This window comes from Elephas maximus, chromosome 14 (assembly GCF_024166365.1).
Source record: "Elephas maximus indicus isolate mEleMax1 chromosome 14, mEleMax1 primary haplotype, whole genome shotgun sequence".
NCBI lineage: Eukaryota > Metazoa > Chordata > Mammalia > Proboscidea > Elephantidae > Elephas > Elephas maximus.
In genome coordinates, this window is record NC_064832.1 from 37,498,708 (window position 1) to 37,516,846 (window position 18,139).

The 18,139-nt window shown below is 43.8% G+C and overlaps 1 protein-coding gene across 6 annotated transcripts in view; it reads left to right on the top strand.

Annotated features, from left to right (window-relative positions):
- Window positions 1-18,139, top strand: part of ENOX1 (ecto-NOX disulfide-thiol exchanger 1) — a 749,536-nt gene that overhangs the window by 557,004 nt on the left and 174,393 nt on the right. For all 6 annotated transcript variants that reach the window (XM_049852937.1, XM_049852938.1, XM_049852939.1 and 3 more), the window contains 3 exons: window positions 136-342; window positions 4,206-4,439; window positions 15,629-15,841. In XM_049852937.1, coding sequence (XP_049708894.1) covers window positions 136-342; window positions 4,206-4,439; window positions 15,629-15,841 — 654 coding nt within the window. The remainder of the gene's footprint in view (window positions 1-135; window positions 343-4,205; window positions 4,440-15,628; window positions 15,842-18,139) is intronic.

An 18,139-nucleotide genomic window follows, 5' to 3' on the forward strand; every position in this document is an offset into this window, starting at 1 on the left:
GGGTATAAACGTATCCTTACGTAATCTAGGAAAGTTACCCTGCAAACTTTCCTTTCGCAGGGTGAACCAGAAAGAAAAAAAAAGAAAGAGCAAATAAATAAAAGATGAAACCCTCTGTTTTGTTGTGATTCTTAGATCTTCCACCTCCTTCCACACGAGAACGACCTCCTGGGTGCAAGACTGTGTTTGTCGGAGGATTGCCAGAAAATGCTACTGAGGAAATTATACAAGAAGTCTTTGAGCAGTGCGGTGATATCACAGCGATTCGGAAAAGCAAGAAGAATTTTTGTCACATTCGCTTTGCGGAGGAATTCATGGTTGATAAAGCCATTTACCTTTCTGGTACTTTGCATTACTTAAGGGATTTTCTAAGCATGTTATATTTTGTGATGTTAATATGAGCTTATTCCCTTTTGCCTTTAAAGCACAATAAAGTCCTCAGAGTTAGAGGCTAGAAAAGGAGGCATTCTGCACTTTTCCTTGGCTGTCAGACACTCTCTGTTAAGTCTGTGAATTTAACTTACCACAGGACAATTTTCCATCCTCCAGTCCTTAGGAGTTCCATCTAGTTTCTAATTAATATTCTCAAGTGCTTATTAGATGAAAAGCAATATTATGAGTACTGAGGACCATTATTATTATTAGATGTAATCCTCTGGGGGAATAAAGCATTCCATCAGAATAATTTCAATTTTTCAGAAGTGGATTCGCTTTTAGACACCAGGGTACCAAAGCAAGATCAGTTCCTTACAGAAAGTCGTCTGTGGACCTTAGGGCAAGGGTAAGGCCTAATAGCAATGTCCATTTGATTGTGCTTAAGCTTGGTTAAGCCCACCCCATGATCCTGGCTTCTTTGGTGCCAATTTTTATAGGAGTGTTTTACAAATGTTAAAATTAGGACGAATGCTGCCTCCCACTCTGTGGGTATTGGAGAAAGTGTATGGAGTCTGTCCACAAGACCTTTGCCAAATCTAAGAATTACAGGACTGGTATTGACTTGGGGCTTTAGAAGCATGTATTTTTAGATTCAGCTCACAGCCTTTCCCCCACATACTCCATCTACATTTTTCAGTTCTGTCACTCTCTGCTCATTAGCCTCCTATTCCTGAGGCAAAGCTAATGGGGGAAGGTGGGAAAACAATAGGTAAAGAAACACAAAGCACATCTGAATGCCAGTGGCAGGTTTTACTTAGTCTCTGCAGTCAGGCTCTATTGCCTTGAAATTCTGTTGCAAGTTCTAGAAGCCTTGAGGGTATCCCAACACCTCAGAGACTTTCCTGGGCTGGATAATGATCTGGAGAACTTTAAAACTCTCCCTCCAACAAGGCCTTACAGAGTGGGAGGGGGGGAAAAAATCTGAAGACATTCCAAAATGGAGATGGAAAACAAAGCATAGAGCAAGAACATTTTACAAGACACAAACGCCATGTCTTACTTTTATTTATTCCTGAACTGTCGCATCCAAGCAGTCTGTTAAAAAATGGGGGTGCTTTTGGGTGGCGTGACTCCTGACTTCCTATGCCTTGCACAAGACATGTAACCTCTCTTAGAGCCTCTGTTTTCTGATCTGCAAAATAGATTGTAACAGTACCTACTTCATGGGTTATTGTGAAGAATAAGTGAAATAATGAATAGAGAAAGTCTAGTGGCATAGTGGTTAAGAGCTATGGCTGCTAACCAAAAGTTCAGCAGTTCGCATCCACCAGGTGCTCCTTGGAAACTCTATGGGGCAGTTCTACCCTGTCCTATAGGGTCACTATGAGTCAGAATTGACTTCACGGCAATGGGTGTGTGTGTGATAAGTGCTTAGCAGGGCACCTGCAAAATAGGAGCCATTCAGCAACTGGTTGCTTTAACACAGATATCCTGCTGATGATAAAAAGAGACTAACTGATTCTCATTTCTCAGTAGCCCTGCTCTGGGGCCTGGGCTATAATCAGGGATCTGCCACTAAAGCTATTATTTTACCTAATGAAATGAATAATGAGAGGGTTAGAGTAGATGAAAGGCACTCTTCAACATGAACTTAACACAACGTTTAGACACAGGCAGAAAACCCTATAAGACATTGCCAAAGATGCACAGTCCCACATTTAGACATGTGGAAGGTACTCCTTTATTGATGCCTTGATGTTGTATTTTTCACAGCCCTGACCCTGGTCCTGCTGTTCCCAGTAGCATTCTTGGTTGCTTCTTGGTTTGCCCCCTTGCTCAGGAAAAGACAACAGTGAAGGCCTGGCCTCAGCCTCCCTGTCCAGGCACAGAAGGGTCTCCCAGCTCAGCTTCGGCCACCCTCCGGAGGCTGACAGCATCTGTCCTGGGCCGCTCTGAAAGGCTGATTAATTGGGAGGCAGGCAGGAAGGAAGGCTGCCCCTCCTGCGCCTGAGTTGCTGCAAGCCCAAGCCCATCTGTAAGGCCTGTCTAATTTTAGGACCGCTTTCACATTTGAAGGCCAGGCTAATTTTAGATTCATCCTCATCAGGGTCTCTTTTAAGGCCTTAATGATGATGTTTTGGTGAAAGAGAAGGGTGCCTTGGAACCAGAAATGTTTGAAATGTGAGCCCCTGGACGTGAGCAAGGGAGTGTTGCTGGCCCAGCTGTTCTGCACAGACCCCCGTGGCCTGCTGACTTGCTGAGTCTCCATGGCTCACAACCAAGACGATCTTGCTTTAGCATGAATTCTGCTCATCTGTGACTGGATGTTTGTGCTGTCGATAGATTTTGTTAGGACTTCCCGTTTTTTTAGATAACACAGCTGAGACCTTAGGAATGGGACGGGTTCAGTGGATAGCAGGAATCAGATGTGAGATTCATATCTTTTTTGTAACTTTTCAAAGGTGTCAACTGCCTTCGTAGGGAGAAGCCAGCCTTTCCAGGGATTTTCAGCAGAGTTTTAACCCAAAGCGCCGTGCGGCCTAGAATTCTACAGCTGTATCTGATTTGCGAAGCTCCTACACGGCAGAACTGTTCGTTTTGCCATCTTTTCTCACAGACCCTGACAGCCTGGTTCCTGCTGGGACCTGAATTTATGTTTTTAAAGTCTAAGCACCCCAAGCTTGAAGAGAGCAACCTCAAAGCCAGCTCATCTTCATTTGAAGTTTGGCTGGCTTGTTCCAGTCCTGTTTGTGTTGATTTCTAAGATCACGTTTCTGCTTATTATCTTTACAAGTTGGATAGCTCACAGTCAATCCCCCAAAGACCCCTAGCCTATTTCCCTCTAGCTCTGGGTCCTGTGCGGGACTTCTGTGGCTTTCAAAGTTACACGGACAATTTGTGTGGAGCCGTCTGCCAGATGACCTACAACAGGGTTGTAAGGCAGGCAGTGGTGAGGCCTCCTGATTGAAGGTAAAATATTCTCTTGTGTGCCCCAGAGGAGGCATGGAAATAAAACAGCATTGCAAAGTTGCCTTTGTAATTGTGGCTTTTGCAGCTGCTGAGTGAGAATTGAGCAGCAGCACTTTCTAGCTGAATGAAACACTGCCTGTGAGCGAGGTGTCGTAGAATTCACTTTGTAGATATTTTTGAATAGCATGGGTATTCTTCATTTACTACTGTTCTACCTCTTTTTAAAAAGAATTTAAGGGACCTTATGATAAAGAGTTACAGTCGATTGAAAGTTTAAAATCAATGTCATAAAAGGGTAGAGAGAAAAAAAGGTTATGTGCCAAATTTGCTTAGAGGGAAGAAGGAATTTTGATAAGTGCCCTAGTCCTTGAGATCATCCTCTGTTGTTTACAGTGGTTTGGAAGATGGGTAGGTAGCCCTCTGAGACACCTCCCCAAGGAGTGTTTATTCCAAATCTATAATAGGTTTACCTTGACAGCACTTCAGGAGTCCCTTGGTGGTGCAAATGGTTAACCCACTTGGCTACTTACTGGAAGGCTGGAGATGCGATTCTACCCAGAGACACCTCAGAAGAAAGTCCTGGCAATCTGCTCCCTAAAAATAGGCCATTGTAAACCCTACGGAGCACAGTTCTACTCTGACACACATGGGGTCGCCATGAGTCAGGGTGGACTCCGTGACATCTGCTAGGAGTGCTTTAGAGTCTCTGGGGAGAAGGATAACCTGTGGTAAGGAAGGATGCCTGTCGTCTGACATGAGGGCAAAGAAATGAGAGCTCACCTAGGTGCGCCTTAAGGGCCAGGACCCAGATGCGCTGTCAGAATCTACAGTCATCTGACAAGGCTTTCTACTGGTTTCAGGTTACCGGATGCGATTGGGATCTAGCACAGACAAGAAGGATTCCGGTCGCCTCCATGTGGACTTTGCCCAGGCCAGGGACGACTTCTACGAGTGGGAATGCAAGCAGCGGATGCGCGCCCGGGAGGAGCGGCACCGGCGCAAGCTGGAGGAGGACCGGCTGCGGCCGCCCTCCCCGCCAGCCATCATGCACTACTCAGAGCACGAGGCCGCCCTGCTGGCCGAAAAGCTGAAAGGTATGAGGTCGCTCGTGCTGGCGTTTCTGCCCCGGGATCGTCTGTGACTTGCTAAAGGAGAAATGTGGTTGTCCCCACACACCGGAGCCCGGTGTGGTTGTCATGTGAGCTGGGTCCCCTAGAAGCAGCGGAAACCTAAGGAAATGGACACTTGTCACCCTGTGTTCTCCACAAATGAGCACTGCCACTCAACATAACTCATCAAGTGAGTGGGAGTGGGAGAGAATTGGTGGAACTCACCCAAAAGCCGGCTGCTGTCTTCTGGCCTGGTGTTTAGTGGGCCAGGCAGGCCTCCTCCTGGGAACGGCACTTCCTAGTGTTCTTCAGTCAGCTGGTTGCCACTGAGTTGACACGGACTCACAGTGACCTCGTGTGTCAGAGTAGAACTGTACGTTGTGGGGTTTTCAAAGGATGATTTTTTATGAGTAAATTGCCAGAGCTTTCTTCTGAGGTGCCTCTGGGTGGACTCAAACTTCCGACCTTTCAGTTAGTAGCTGAGCACTTTAACCATTTGCACCACTTGGGGACTTAAGAGCTCTATAAAGAGTTTCTAGCTACGCCAGACTCTTTGCAAAGCCTAATATAACATAGCTAATGTTATGCTGGAAACCCTGGTGGCGTAGTGGTTAAGTGCTACAGCTGCTAACCAAAAGGTCAGCAGTTCAAATCCACTAGGCACTCCTTGGAAACTCTATGGGGCAGTTCTACTCTGAGTTGCTATGAGTCAGAACCGACTTGATGGCAACAGGTTTGGTTTCTTGGTTTTTAATGTTATGCTAGGATATGTGGAGTATAGAAGAGAAACGTAGGCTGGGATTCCTGTCTTCAGAGATGGAGTTACAGAGACACTTCTAACACCCACGAGATACTTAACAATAGAAGAGACCATATTTCATTCCTTCAGATGTTCACTGAACCCCATTTCCATGTTTGGTGTTGTGGAAGATAGAGAGACCTGTGTAGGATTTAGTACCTGCCCCCGTGAATTACAGTGATGAAGAGGGAGAGGCCAGATTTTGAAGTTAGAACAAAGTATTATGAATTCAGTACTATTATTGACTGAAGTGGTATAAAACCCATTGCTATCCAGCTGATTTCGACTCATAGAGACCCTGTAGGACAGTGTAGAACTGCCTGTAGGGTTTCCAAGGCTGTGATCTTTACGGAATTAGACTGCCACATCTTCCTCCCATGAGTGGCTGGTGGGCTCGAACCACCAACCTCTCAGTTAGTAGTCGAGTGCTTAACCACTGTGCCACAAGGGCCTGAAGTAGTGTAACCTGAGCAAAATTTGCACATTTTACAGGCAGATGATGGTCAGATTCCCCTCAGGTTGTTGGTCACTGTGAGGATTAAATGAGGGAAGATAGGGAAAGCCCCTGTCATGATTGCTGACCACACGTAGATGTCTGCAAATAAACAATTCACTGCAGCACAAAGCCGAATGATGTGATTGTCAACCCAGGTATGAGCAACATACTCTGGGAACCCAAGGGCAAGTAATGTTGACGAGGGTGTTAAGAAGGGCCTCACGGAGAAGGCAGAATTTTAACTTTTCAGGACACACGGGATTTTTTCAGGCATATAAGGGAGCGTTCTAGTCAGAGGCTGGAGCCCTAAGAATAGAGACCTGGAAGCTGGCAAGTGTCCGGCACAGGTGGAGAAAGGCAAACCGTCTGCTCTGCAGACACGCGAGCTGTGTGGAAGTGTATAGAGCAAGGTGGAGCTGGAAAAGCAGGCTGGAGCCAGATGGCGGAGCCCCAACGGCTGCCACTGCGTTTGTTTTCTTCCACAAGCAGCGGAGAAATCATTAAAGATTTCTGGTGAGAGGAGAAATGTGACTGATCCTTCAAATGTCTTAGCCGACATTGCTAGCAACATGTAATGTGGATTGCATGCTTTCAGGACCAAAAATGTATGAAAAGCTGCCCAAAACTTATTTTAGGAAGATAAGAAGTTGACATTCCATGCCTTAAAAAAAAAAAAAAGACCTGTGCTTCACGTCATCTCCTCTGTTTGGGAGCTTAGAAACCCCTACTGTTGGCGCTGACTCATGGTGACCACATGAGTGCAGAGTAGAACTGCTCCATAGGGTTTTCAAGGCTGTGACATTTCAGAAGCAGATCACCAGTCCTTTCTTCTGAGGCACCTCTGGGTGGGCTCGAACTGCCAACCTTTCTGCTAGTAGCCCAATGCTTAGCCATTTGGGCCACCCAGGGATTCCTTGGAAGCCTCTAACCAGGCCCAAATGCCAACTGAAATGGCTGCATTTTAACCTGGGCTGCTTCTGAGAAGCGATTTCTTATAAGTATAAATACATAGGTTGTGATTATCGCTTAAATAAAAAATACAGACAATGTACGTACAGACACCATCTCACTTTTCCATTCAGCCTGGAGACTGTAAGGAGTAGCCTGAAGGAGAAACATCCAAGTTCTCAACCTGCATGTTGATCAGAGCAAGTAGTTGTTTCTTATATCTGGTGCACTGTATGGTATCAGCTTCTGGTCCACATAGCCAAAACGGAAATCAGCCATGTCCATGCCCAGGAGTGACAAAATCCAGCATCCCAGTTCCGTGACCTCGTGGAGGAATTTCACGACAGTTTGGCATCTGTGTATGTTATTTTAAGAAGCCAGCACGGAAGCGGTATGCACGTAAGAAGTACACGGCACTTGCCTCTCCCCTTTGAGGACAGCAGATTGGGATGTCAATTTAGTGAAGCAATTTGCAAGCCTTGCCATTTCAAAAATATGTATTTATATAGATGCGTATAATTTGCAGGATTCAGAAGCAGCTCCTTTGCCAAGTACTGTGTGATCCCTTGAGGAGAGAACAGATTGGAAATTTTAATAGATGGCAGTCACAGTAGAATGAACTAGCTGGGGATACATCTTAGGCAGGAGTCAGGTAATATCAAGCTTGACAATGTCAACCCAAGCACAGAGTTTGCAATATAAACAGCATTTAATTGCTTAAGAAATTGGCTGCCTCACAGAGAGGAAATCCTCTCCGTGCTCCTTATAACACTGCAAAGCCAGACAGGAGGAGCCACAGAAACTGCTTCCTTGAAGATGTCACTGATGTGGAGGTATAAAACGTAGTCAAGACCTAGAGGTGAGGAAGCCTGTGTCAGAAAGGAAATGGAAATGCATTCCGAAAATACCTAATTAGATTTGATTTTTTTTCCCCTCCCCTGAGAAATCTGGCTGCCTTAGGTTTATTATAGACATTTTTTCTCATTTTATGTTGTACCTGTTTATTCTTAAACCAGTTTTCTATTGGAAGATCAGCTTTATCCAGCAAAATCTATAAAAGGCTTTATGGTAATCCACCAGCTGCTCCATGCCCTGCCCAGTGCTGAAACAGTGCACACAGTAGGTACTCAGTAAATCAATGCCTTTTCTCTCTTCCTCAGCTATTTGGTTCTGTGAGTACTTACATTACATGTCTGGCCAGTAGTGCTACCAGGCATGGCCAGAAGTTCAGAGAAGTGATGGGTGCTCAGCCATCACTCCAGTCACTCAACAAGCACAGAGTTGAACTCTTAACCACATACCTGCATGGTGCTAGGCGCTGGGGAGAGATAGGCCCCTGCCTCTCGGCATTTACATCTTGAGTGATAGAGGCAATTACAAAGCACTCCCCACAGTGGGAACGGCAGTGTGCATTACAGGAGACGTACCCAACCAGTCAAGCATCTCCAGGGGCCAAGAACCCCATCCAGTGGCCGCTTGGCCACCTGAGGCCAGAGGAAGCCTTGAGTTTTAGTTGTGTGGCATCCGAGGCATGGAGTCACCCAGTGTCTGTTCTGCTAATACAAATTCTAAAAAAGAAAATTAGCCAGCACCCTGCTGATTAAATAGACGTTGTTCTGAGACAATTCAGCTTAATGAAGACTGACTGGGAAGACACTGCTGAAGATCCAGAGTTTATAGCCTGGCTTTGGGAAAGAGGGAAGGAGCTCAATAACACCATAATTACACTTTATTGGCAACAGTGGCACCAGGCAGATGAGATAATGAATTTTGGTGTGTCTAGCACGGGCCATCCACCCCTGGAGGATCCCTCTGTTTGGACTGTGAAAGGAAGAGATTGATTAGACGGTGACGAAGGATTATGTACTAATTCACTGGGGGTTTTTCTTGGCAAGAGCATTGAGAAGTTTTTGTGTCCTCTTTTTCCCCTTTGGAAAGCTGCACATAATCTTTCATTATCTGAGGAAAGGAAGTTAGTTTTGCTCGGCATCAGGTGGAGTTCTGACAAAGCTTTCCAAGCAGCATCCTTGGGATTCCCCAGTGCACCCTCAGGAGTTCAGTCCTCATGGGATCAACATTCCTCATTTCCCGAGGACTTGCCTCGGATTTGCATACAGTATTTTTTTATGGCCCAGTGTTAGCCTGCCAGCAGGGAGGAACTGGCGCCACCGGCATTTTGCTGAGGTGGTTGTCAATATTTATGATGCCATGAAAGTAAAAATCGATAATGCTATGAGCCAAGTGAAAGTTCCCATTAACTAGAAGCAAGGCTTCCTTCTTAGGGCATAGGGAATACAAAGCACAGGAGTCTGTTTGAGAACCACTTCGTTAGGCGTTGTTGACCGAGCAAGATCGGCTATTTTATTTATACACGCTCTGTTTGACCTTGAAGTGGGAATACGTAATCAGTGCATTTTCATATTGCCCCCTTAATTTTCTTGTTTTTTACAGGTATTAAATAGGCAGGGAACTGTGTGGGGCGTGTGGGTGTGTATCCCTATTTCTGTGGGGAAAAAGCATTGTATGTAGAATGTCTCGTTTTTTTTCTCATTCTATAGACATTTGCTTCAAACATGGACTCTCCTCTCCTGTTGTTCTTTTATAGACCCAGTCATAAGGAAGGGTGCTACCCAGAAACTAAACTCATTGCCATTGAGTTGGTTCCGACTCCTAGCGACCCCGTATGATAGAGTAGAACTACCCCATAGGGTTTCCAAGGAGTGGCTGGTGGATTTGAACTGTCGATGTTTTGGTTAGCAGCTGAGCTCTTAACCATTATGCCACCAGGGCTCCAAAGGTGCTATAGTCTGCTAATTTGTCATATTCAGTGCTGGGGGACTGGCTGTCCTAAAGGGTTGCTGAGTCAGAATCAATCTGAAGGCAACTTTTTTTTATAGTTCTGAAGTTCAGGGCCAGATTTCTCTCTGTACACAAAGCAGGAGCTTAGCCATTTGGTTCCTTTTCCTCATCATTATCTACGTGTCAATTTGATTGAAGTTCATCGTGTGCCCACCCACTGAGTCCTGGGCTCTGTGTTCTGCTCTGGGGTCTCAGGTAAGACTGCAACATGGCCTGTGCCACTGAGGAGCTTGCAGTCCAGTGGTTGGTCAAGGACACTATGACTGTCATGCAAACAAAATGAACGTGTGCCAGATATTTTACTTAATTCTTTAATTAACAAAGGAACCAGTAAGATGTTAAAACTTGTTCAAAGGGAAATTTGCCTTGTAGTAATTTATGTTCTCTACTACACAAAGGGTCACTATGAGTCAGAATTGACTTGACGGCAACAGGTTTGGTTTTGTTTTTTACTAGACAAAGGTGACGTAGTGGTTAAGTGCTATGGCTGCTAACCAAAGGGTCAGCAGTTCGAATCTGCCATGTGCTCCTTGGAAACACTATGGAACAGTTCTGCTCTGTCCTATAGGGTCACTATGAGTCAGAATCGACTCAACGGCAACGGGTTACGGGTTTTTACTAGACAAAAGTCGTTTGCATTTCTGTGGAGAAAAATTATTTGCACTGTTATTTGTTTTCCATGATTTAAGTTCTGTTCCCACAGAGTAAAATAGCCCAGTCAAAGCCAAGCAAAGGTACATACACCTATGTTGAGTTGTTAGGGGCTTTCGAGTGGATTCCAACTTATAGCAACCCCATGTGACTGTCCCATAAGATTTTCTTGGCTGTAGTCTTTATGGAAACACATAGTCAGGTCTTTCTCCCACAGAGCCCCTGGGTGGTTTGAGCCACTAACCTTTAGATTAGCAGCCTAGTGCTTAACTATTACGCATCACCAAAAAACCAAAACCAAACCCAGTGCTGTCGAGTCGATTCCAAATCATAGCGACCCTGTAGAATCACATAAGGCCCGTGAGGGTCCCTGGCCAGAGAGCAGTCTGACTTTAAAATGGTCTGCTTTAATCTCTGTGCCCCTTTCCAAGTCTTTGACTTTTTTTTTTAACTAACTTTTAAACAATTCTTATTGCATTGGGCGTGGGGAGGTTAGGGTCAGGAATTCACAGAGTTCATAAGAGTCACATCAGATCTTTTCCATATTCTCCACTATCTCAGCTGCTACTTTCTACTTCAGGTTTTTTTTCATCTCTTAGATTAGCTCCTAACCAGTTTACCCAGTTTTTATCAAGCTGTTTATTCCATTGCATCTCAAACTTTAACCTACATATAAATCACCTGGAGTTAAAATGCAGATTCTGAGTCAGGAGAGCTGATAAGGCTGAGTCTGCATTTTTAACAAGCTCCCAAATGATGCTCGTGCTTGTGGTCTTTGAATCCTTGTTGCCATCGAGTCAGTTTTGACTCATGGTGACCCCACATATTACAGAGGAGAGCCGAGGTTCATAGGTTTTCTTGGCTGAAATCTTTATGGAAGCAGATAACCAGGTCTTCTAAGGCACCAAAGGGTGGGTTTGAACTGCCAACCATAGGTTAGCAGTCCAGCACACACTGTCCACCACCCAGGGACCTGTGGTCTTTGAATAGCAAAGATTAATTCTATATGCAGTTTTTTGTTTTGTTTTGTTTTGTTTTGTAACGTGACAGGTGGTTAATAAAGATGGAGGAAAGAAAGAGAGGAATGTTGACAAAGTAAAGTAACCAGAAACAAAGTGAATGGGCATGAATTTAGGGATGTCCTAACCATTGTAATAGCATTGGTTCCTCAGAACCCTAACAGTGACATTACCTTCCCAGAATTAAACATGCTTTCAAAAGTATTTTGGAGTTATTTGATAAATTAGTTACTGCCTGATTGCAGAAGGCTCTGCCTTTTGGGTGATATCTTAATCACTTTTAACTTTCATTGCCAAAGGTAATGACCTCAGAGGCCTGAAGGATAAAAGGACTTAAGTGCCAGGAGAACATTTATCTCTGGTAGACAATGGCGTATGTGACAACACTCTTTAACAAAGAATTAAAATGTTCATTACCAGTTGTGATGTTTCCCAACTTTTAACCATCGAATTTGTGGCTTTCCAGAACTAATCACTGCAAATCTATTAGAGGTATAATAAAATATAGATAAACTACAAAGGGAAAAACTCAAAAGAGTAAGCAAAAGATTGAAGTGTGTTCTGAAAATTTGGTTTTCCTGTTAGGTCTTCAACACCTGGAGACAGATCTGTAAAGCAGCCATTACTGGAGAAGTGATGAATACTGGAATGGCAGTCTGTGTGGAGAGTTACAGAAACATAGCAAGGGACACCTAATTCAGCCTGAGGTTGTGGAAAAGCTTCCTCCAGGAAAGGACCCTTAGCTGAATCTTGAAGGAAGAGTAACACTCACCCAGGTGGACTAAGTGTGAGAGCATTTAGGGTTAAGCACACAGTTTATGCAAAAGCAGGGAGGCCTGGCTGTGGTATAGACAAAGAGGAGTATGACTGAGGAACAGAGGACAGCAAGGAAGCCAGCTCACCGACAATTACAGTAACCAGGCGTGCTGTCGGGAGGACCCCGTTTAGAAAACATTGGACACTTTTTTAATGAGCAAATGGTCCATATTCGCTCTGCAGGATGCTGAGTCCACCAGCCCTTAATGTGGAAAAGCACAGCTGCACACTGCACCCTAAATGGCCCCCATGTTCAGAGTTATGCCAGAATGTGTGCATAGAAAATGCTTGGATTTTTTATAAGTGCATCTTTGATGTGATTTTTATGAGCAGTGTTAATTTCTTTCCACACGAATAGCTCTAATAATGCTGCAGTCTAAACCCTGTTTAAATTAGTTTATATTGTTTCCTGTTTTCTGAGTGATCTTTCCACTGAATATGAAATTGAATTTCAATTTCAGTTGGGTGTTGAAAATGACCACTCCCAGTATGCGCAGGTAGCCATCCAGAGAGAGGTACTGCTTAGTCTTAATGAATATTAATTGAAGTCACTTCTTAACATGGCAACAAGTACTGACTAGAGTTGCCGAGCCTGCCTTAACTAATGTTTTTTTAATTTAATTGGAATGTCAGTCCATCAATCATACATAGGCCTGCCAGTTTCAGAAAGTTCAGAAATTAAGATGCGATTGGGAGTTTCAAAACTATGTCCTTCTTTTAATCTAGCGAATTCAGTACTAGTACAGGTTAAAATGCTGGAAAATCTCTTGTCTAATTACTTTTTAAATTGTGTGTTTTCAATTGCTTAATCCTAAAGACATTGTGTCCTCTTTCTGAAAACTGTCAATTCGCTAAATACTCTGCCAGTGAACTTGTGCTCTGGGTCTAGGGGTGGAGACCGGTAAAATTTGGTTTTCAGATCATTTGAGCAAATTTAAAACCAGTTGCCATGGAGCCGACTTCAACTCATGGCAAACCCGCGTGTGTCAGAGTAGAGCTGTGCACCATAGGGTTTCAGTGGTTGCTCTTTCAGGAGCAGATCTCCAGGCCTTTCTTCTGCAGCACCTTGAACCTCTAACCTTTAGGTGAGCCAGAAGCAAGTTAACCATTTGCACCACCCAGGGACTCCTGAGTGAATATACATTTTTAAAATGTATGTGTATTCTTCCTGACAGTAAATGAGTGTATTTATGGACTGAGTGACCACAAGCAAGAGAATGAAAAACTTACCAATGTGCAACGTAAAGAAAGATGAGCGGTGTCTTTCTTCTCCCTGTAAGCTTGATAAAACACTGGGGATTTTTCTTTCCTGTGTTTTGTAGAGATGAACATCACGGCAAAGGGGAAAAATGGCACACAAAGTCAGTGCTCTGTTTTTTGTTGCTGTTATTTTTTTAAGAGGCAAAAAAGAGATTTCTTTTAAGTGTTAGGTTTATTTCCGCTGCCTGTTTAGGTGTCCATTCTCCTAACTTATATTGAAGGGGAGAGAGATAGTGAGTGTGAGGGAGGCAAAATTTATTCTGACTGTGACGGTCGCAGTGAGCCTCTCACAAACATAATGCTAAATTATGAGCCTCTCCATGGACTGAACGTAACGTTAAGTTGCCTGATGGATTTTATCTTATACGAGCCACTTTGGTCCATGAAACGAGATAAGAAACCACTACAGTTGGAGTTCACTGAGGGTTGAACTTCGACTGGAATTCCGGAGTTAACAAAATTGTACGAGCCAGCTATGATGCTGAACTAGTGCGTGATAAGCCCATGAGTTGAGATTTTTAAGGAGGCTTGAGTCTTTCATTTGCAGGGTGTTCTGTGGGCATTTCTGAGCTAGTGATCTGCCCTGATTAGAGTGAGGGGAGAGAGGGCACGTTTGCACAGAGGAAGGCTTTGATCCAGCAGTCCAGTGGGAGGGGGGCCTGGAATCGTGGCTGAGCAAGAGCACACCTATAATAGCTGCTTCCTATCCTGGAGACAGTGGCGCGCACTCCACCCGCATTCAGCCAGGCCAAGTGCTGCCTTCACTTAGCACACACACCTCCTGGGCAAGCAGCAAGCCACCCCGAGGAAGTTGTGCCCTGAGCCGGGGGGGAGACCTCTGGGAGAAAAGGTATTTGTACAACACTTTATAAAATTGACGAAGCACTCTGCAAGTGGGAGGTTTTGTGTAATGTGTAAAATACTAACAAGTAGTTGATTAGAAAATATACCATGAGTAAAATAAAATCCCTTAACCAAGCAAGAATAATACTCTGTTTATCTGGGTGTATATATGTAAAATACATACTTGTGTGTGTATGTGTGTGTGTAGTGTGTATATACACACATAGGTATATATACACATGTATGTTTATATAAAAAGCATATAAGGATGACTGTTTTGTGGTGTTCCCCCCATTGGAGGGGACAGTGTCTGGCACATAGTAGACACTCAATATCTGTCGAATGAATGAGTAGGAACCTAAATCTTCCAGACTCATTTTGCTCCTCAGTTTTAGACTGCAGAGTCTACATAGTTTACTTTAAAAATGTAGGCTACTCGTCTTAAATCACTTTTCCAAGGGGTAGAAAAATACAAATGAAAGGTTTCTTTCTCCCTCCAGGTTTGCCTAGAAACTATGCAATGAGTCTCAAGCAGTAGGATCAATTAATGTAATAACTGAAATACAATTTACCATGCTAATTAATCACCTTCAAACTTGGTTTTTCTCTACTTCCAAGGTGTACAGTACGGGTCTGTTCTGGTAGCCATGCTCACACAGGCAAGTCTGCTGATTTTCTTTGAAATAGCCTTTGTCACTTATTTACAGGTGAAATCTCCTTCTCCACCGCCATCCCTCCATCCTACCCCAGCCCAGCCTGCGGCACACACACATACTTCAACCCAGGCACAAATGGGTTGTCTAATAGCCTTACAAAGCAAACACTGACCACTCCAGGGAACATGTCCTTTTTTGTTGAAAACAAGGAAATATCCTATTTTTCAGCCTGATCAAATATATTAAGCCTAAAATAAAATCAGTTTTGAACTACAGTCAAGCAAGAATTGACTGACTTCTACTATCCACCTTGGGAACAATATCTTATAGTACAAGCAGTTTTAAGGTAATTTAATCTGTTGTCTACATTTTAACACTAACTTGGCTGATTCTATAAATCAGAAAAATAGTATCGCTGTATAATATTTCTGATAAAGGAATAAGGAAACGAAATAGAGGGCGGATAGATTAGTAACATTTTCTCACATTAATCTTAATGAAGAGAAAATAGGGTTTGGTAGTCGAAGAATGAGGCTGCAGGTTATTACTAAGAATAACCAGAGCAAACCTTCCAAAATGAAGCTCAGTGAGTTGGTAGATGAGAAGGGTGAACCACCATATGCTTCGTGGTTGGTTCAATGGTACCATGGAATTAGAGGAGAAAAGAGAAGGTAAGCGATAGAGTGGCTAGTCTCGGGGAAGCTAATTTGTCACCTTTTTAAACTGTATCTATTAGGATGCACCACACTCTCTCTTTTGAAAGGAACCAGGGCGAAGTGTCTTTCTTGCCTTGGCATGATCTGTACCTTGGGGTTTTCCACTTCCAGATGATAGCAAGTTTTCTGAGGCTATCACAGTGCTGCTTTCTTGGATTGAACGAGGGGAAGTGAATCGGCGTTCCGCCAACCAATTCTACTCCATGGTGCAGTCGGCCAACAGCCACGTCCGCAGGCTGATGAACGAAAAAGCCACCCATGAGCAAGAGATGGAGGAGGCCAAGGAGACTTTTAAAAACGCCTTAACCGGGATCCTCACCCAATGTAAGTAAAACTTCGTGGGCCATCTCTTTTGTTGTGATTTTGCCTGTTCCTTTTTTTTTTTTTTTAATTCACCTTATTTTTTTCATTTGGGGGTAAGTAGTTCCATAACTTCCCATTTTACTCCATATTGAATGGCAAACCTCATAACCTATCTCACGTTCTGTGGCACCTTGGAGGAACTTGGACCCTGCCCTGAGAGCTTACTTCTCAAGGTGAGCAACGTTTCTGTAGCTTGTCCTCAGAACACCAGGGCTGGTCACCAGGGCAGAGCAGCCAGACATGCCTGCATTGAGGGACCCACAGTTCATGGCATACCTGTGGGGTGGCCGTCCCGCAGACCGTGTCCTCCTAGTGCTGACAGTAGGGAGCTCTGTTTAGGAAGAAGGGGCAGGCCATCAGAAAACTCTTCCTCCTCTGGATCCTTTATTTGAGGTGAGCTTTAACATGTTAGCTAGAAACAGAAAAAACTCGGCAGTAGATGTTTTGTCTGCCTTTTTTTTTTTTTTTTGTCCTTTCTTCATTTGGAAAGCAAATTGCCTAACTACTTAATGCTGGTGATTTTTCATGTCAAGATCCTAAATTGATGAAGGGATGTAAATGGGGCTTTCTCTTAGAACAATAGTCAGGGTAATTACCCCAGGGCTCTATTCAAAAAAAGGGCGTCTGATTTTTTTTTTTAAACAGGCACTAGTTCTGTGTCTGTACTTAGTGTCACAGTGGTATAATGTACCCACTGAACAACACTGAGACAATGACAAGCTCCAATCCGTGCCACGTGCAGTCCCACATGGAATGGTGACATATGTGACCCATGTAATCAGCCTGAGGATGAGTGTTATTTTCAGTGAGACAGTGTGCCAAAATGTCCATCACCCTTTTTAATCAGTGTAAATTATAAGGGATAATGTGGCTGTTAGAATGGGATAAAAAAGGGGGAACAGACCAGATCTTAAATGCAAAAGTACTTTATATGACTTTATTGCCAAAAGACAGTTTTCGCAGCAGCTGAGTGTATCATACAGGAAATTTACAAACTTTGATAAGTGACCAAATATCCAGGATGAAGTCAGTCTGGAAACCTGTCTTTATAGAAAAGGAATAGAAGTAGGAAACCAGAGCTGCTCTATCCCATATAGACCAATATCAGGCCTTCTTACACAGACTCACCAGCCAGGAGGAACAATGCTTTATCCAACTCTGTGTGTCTAGCCATTCTAAAGTTAGGGTTCCTAGGAATGGGATGTTGTTGTTGTTGTCTCTGGTCGACTCTGATTCATAGTGACCCTATATGGAAGAGTAGAACTGCCCCATAGGTTTCCTAGACTGTAATCTTTATGGAAGCAGATCACCAGATCTTTCTCAGCTGGTGAGTTCAAACCATGAACCTTCCAGTTAGCGGCCAAGTGCTTAACCACTCCACTACCAGGAATGGGATAAAACTAATATTGATACCACCTTTTAAAGGAGGGAAGAAAAGAACAGATTAGTGGGTAGAAGGAAGGTAAGAATGGATTGGTAGGTAGAAAGGAGAGAGGGCAAGACAAAACAATCCTAAAAATACAATTTCTGCAAAATTATGGCAAGAAGCCATACCCCTGAACAGTAGGATGATTACTGTATCTTTACCTTTTGCTTACTGACATCAATTCTAAATAAATTCTCATTCTTAGGCAGTTTAGAGTCCCACCTGGCTCAGAAGACTCAACTGTTGACTCCTAAAATGAAGATAGAAGGGTAGCAATGGGTTAGAATCGGGGGAAATTTAGGTATTTTTTTGTTTGTTTTGTTTTGTTTTTGCAATGTCTAATAAAAGAGCCACCTATTAAAGCAAGGCCTTTATGATGTGGCTAGAAGATCGCAAAGTACCTACCTGACCTTATCAGGTGTGAGTGAACCGAGGTTTAAAACCACTGAGAGAGAGACAAAAAAGACTAGCATGTGGGGATTAAAATATCAACTTTTTATTACTGATAAAAGCTGGAACATGAGCTTTAGGTGTGCAACAATAATGGCCTTTCTAATGCTGACTCTCAGGGTTAAACTTGAAGAATCTAGCCACAGGCAGCACTTAAGTCCAGGGGCCTCCTCCTGTGGGTCTTGAATCTGTGCCACTTCCCACGAGGAAGAGCAGACCAGAATGAGTGCTGTTGGTTGGCAGGTTGGCTCCAGGAGCAGAAGAGAAGGACCTGGGCTAACTCCCCCCACCCCCACCCCAGAGAAAGAGTGAATTAAGGGGTAGAATAGGACCAGGAATATTGGAAGGTGATCCCTTATGAAAATCACAAAAGCGGAGACTAC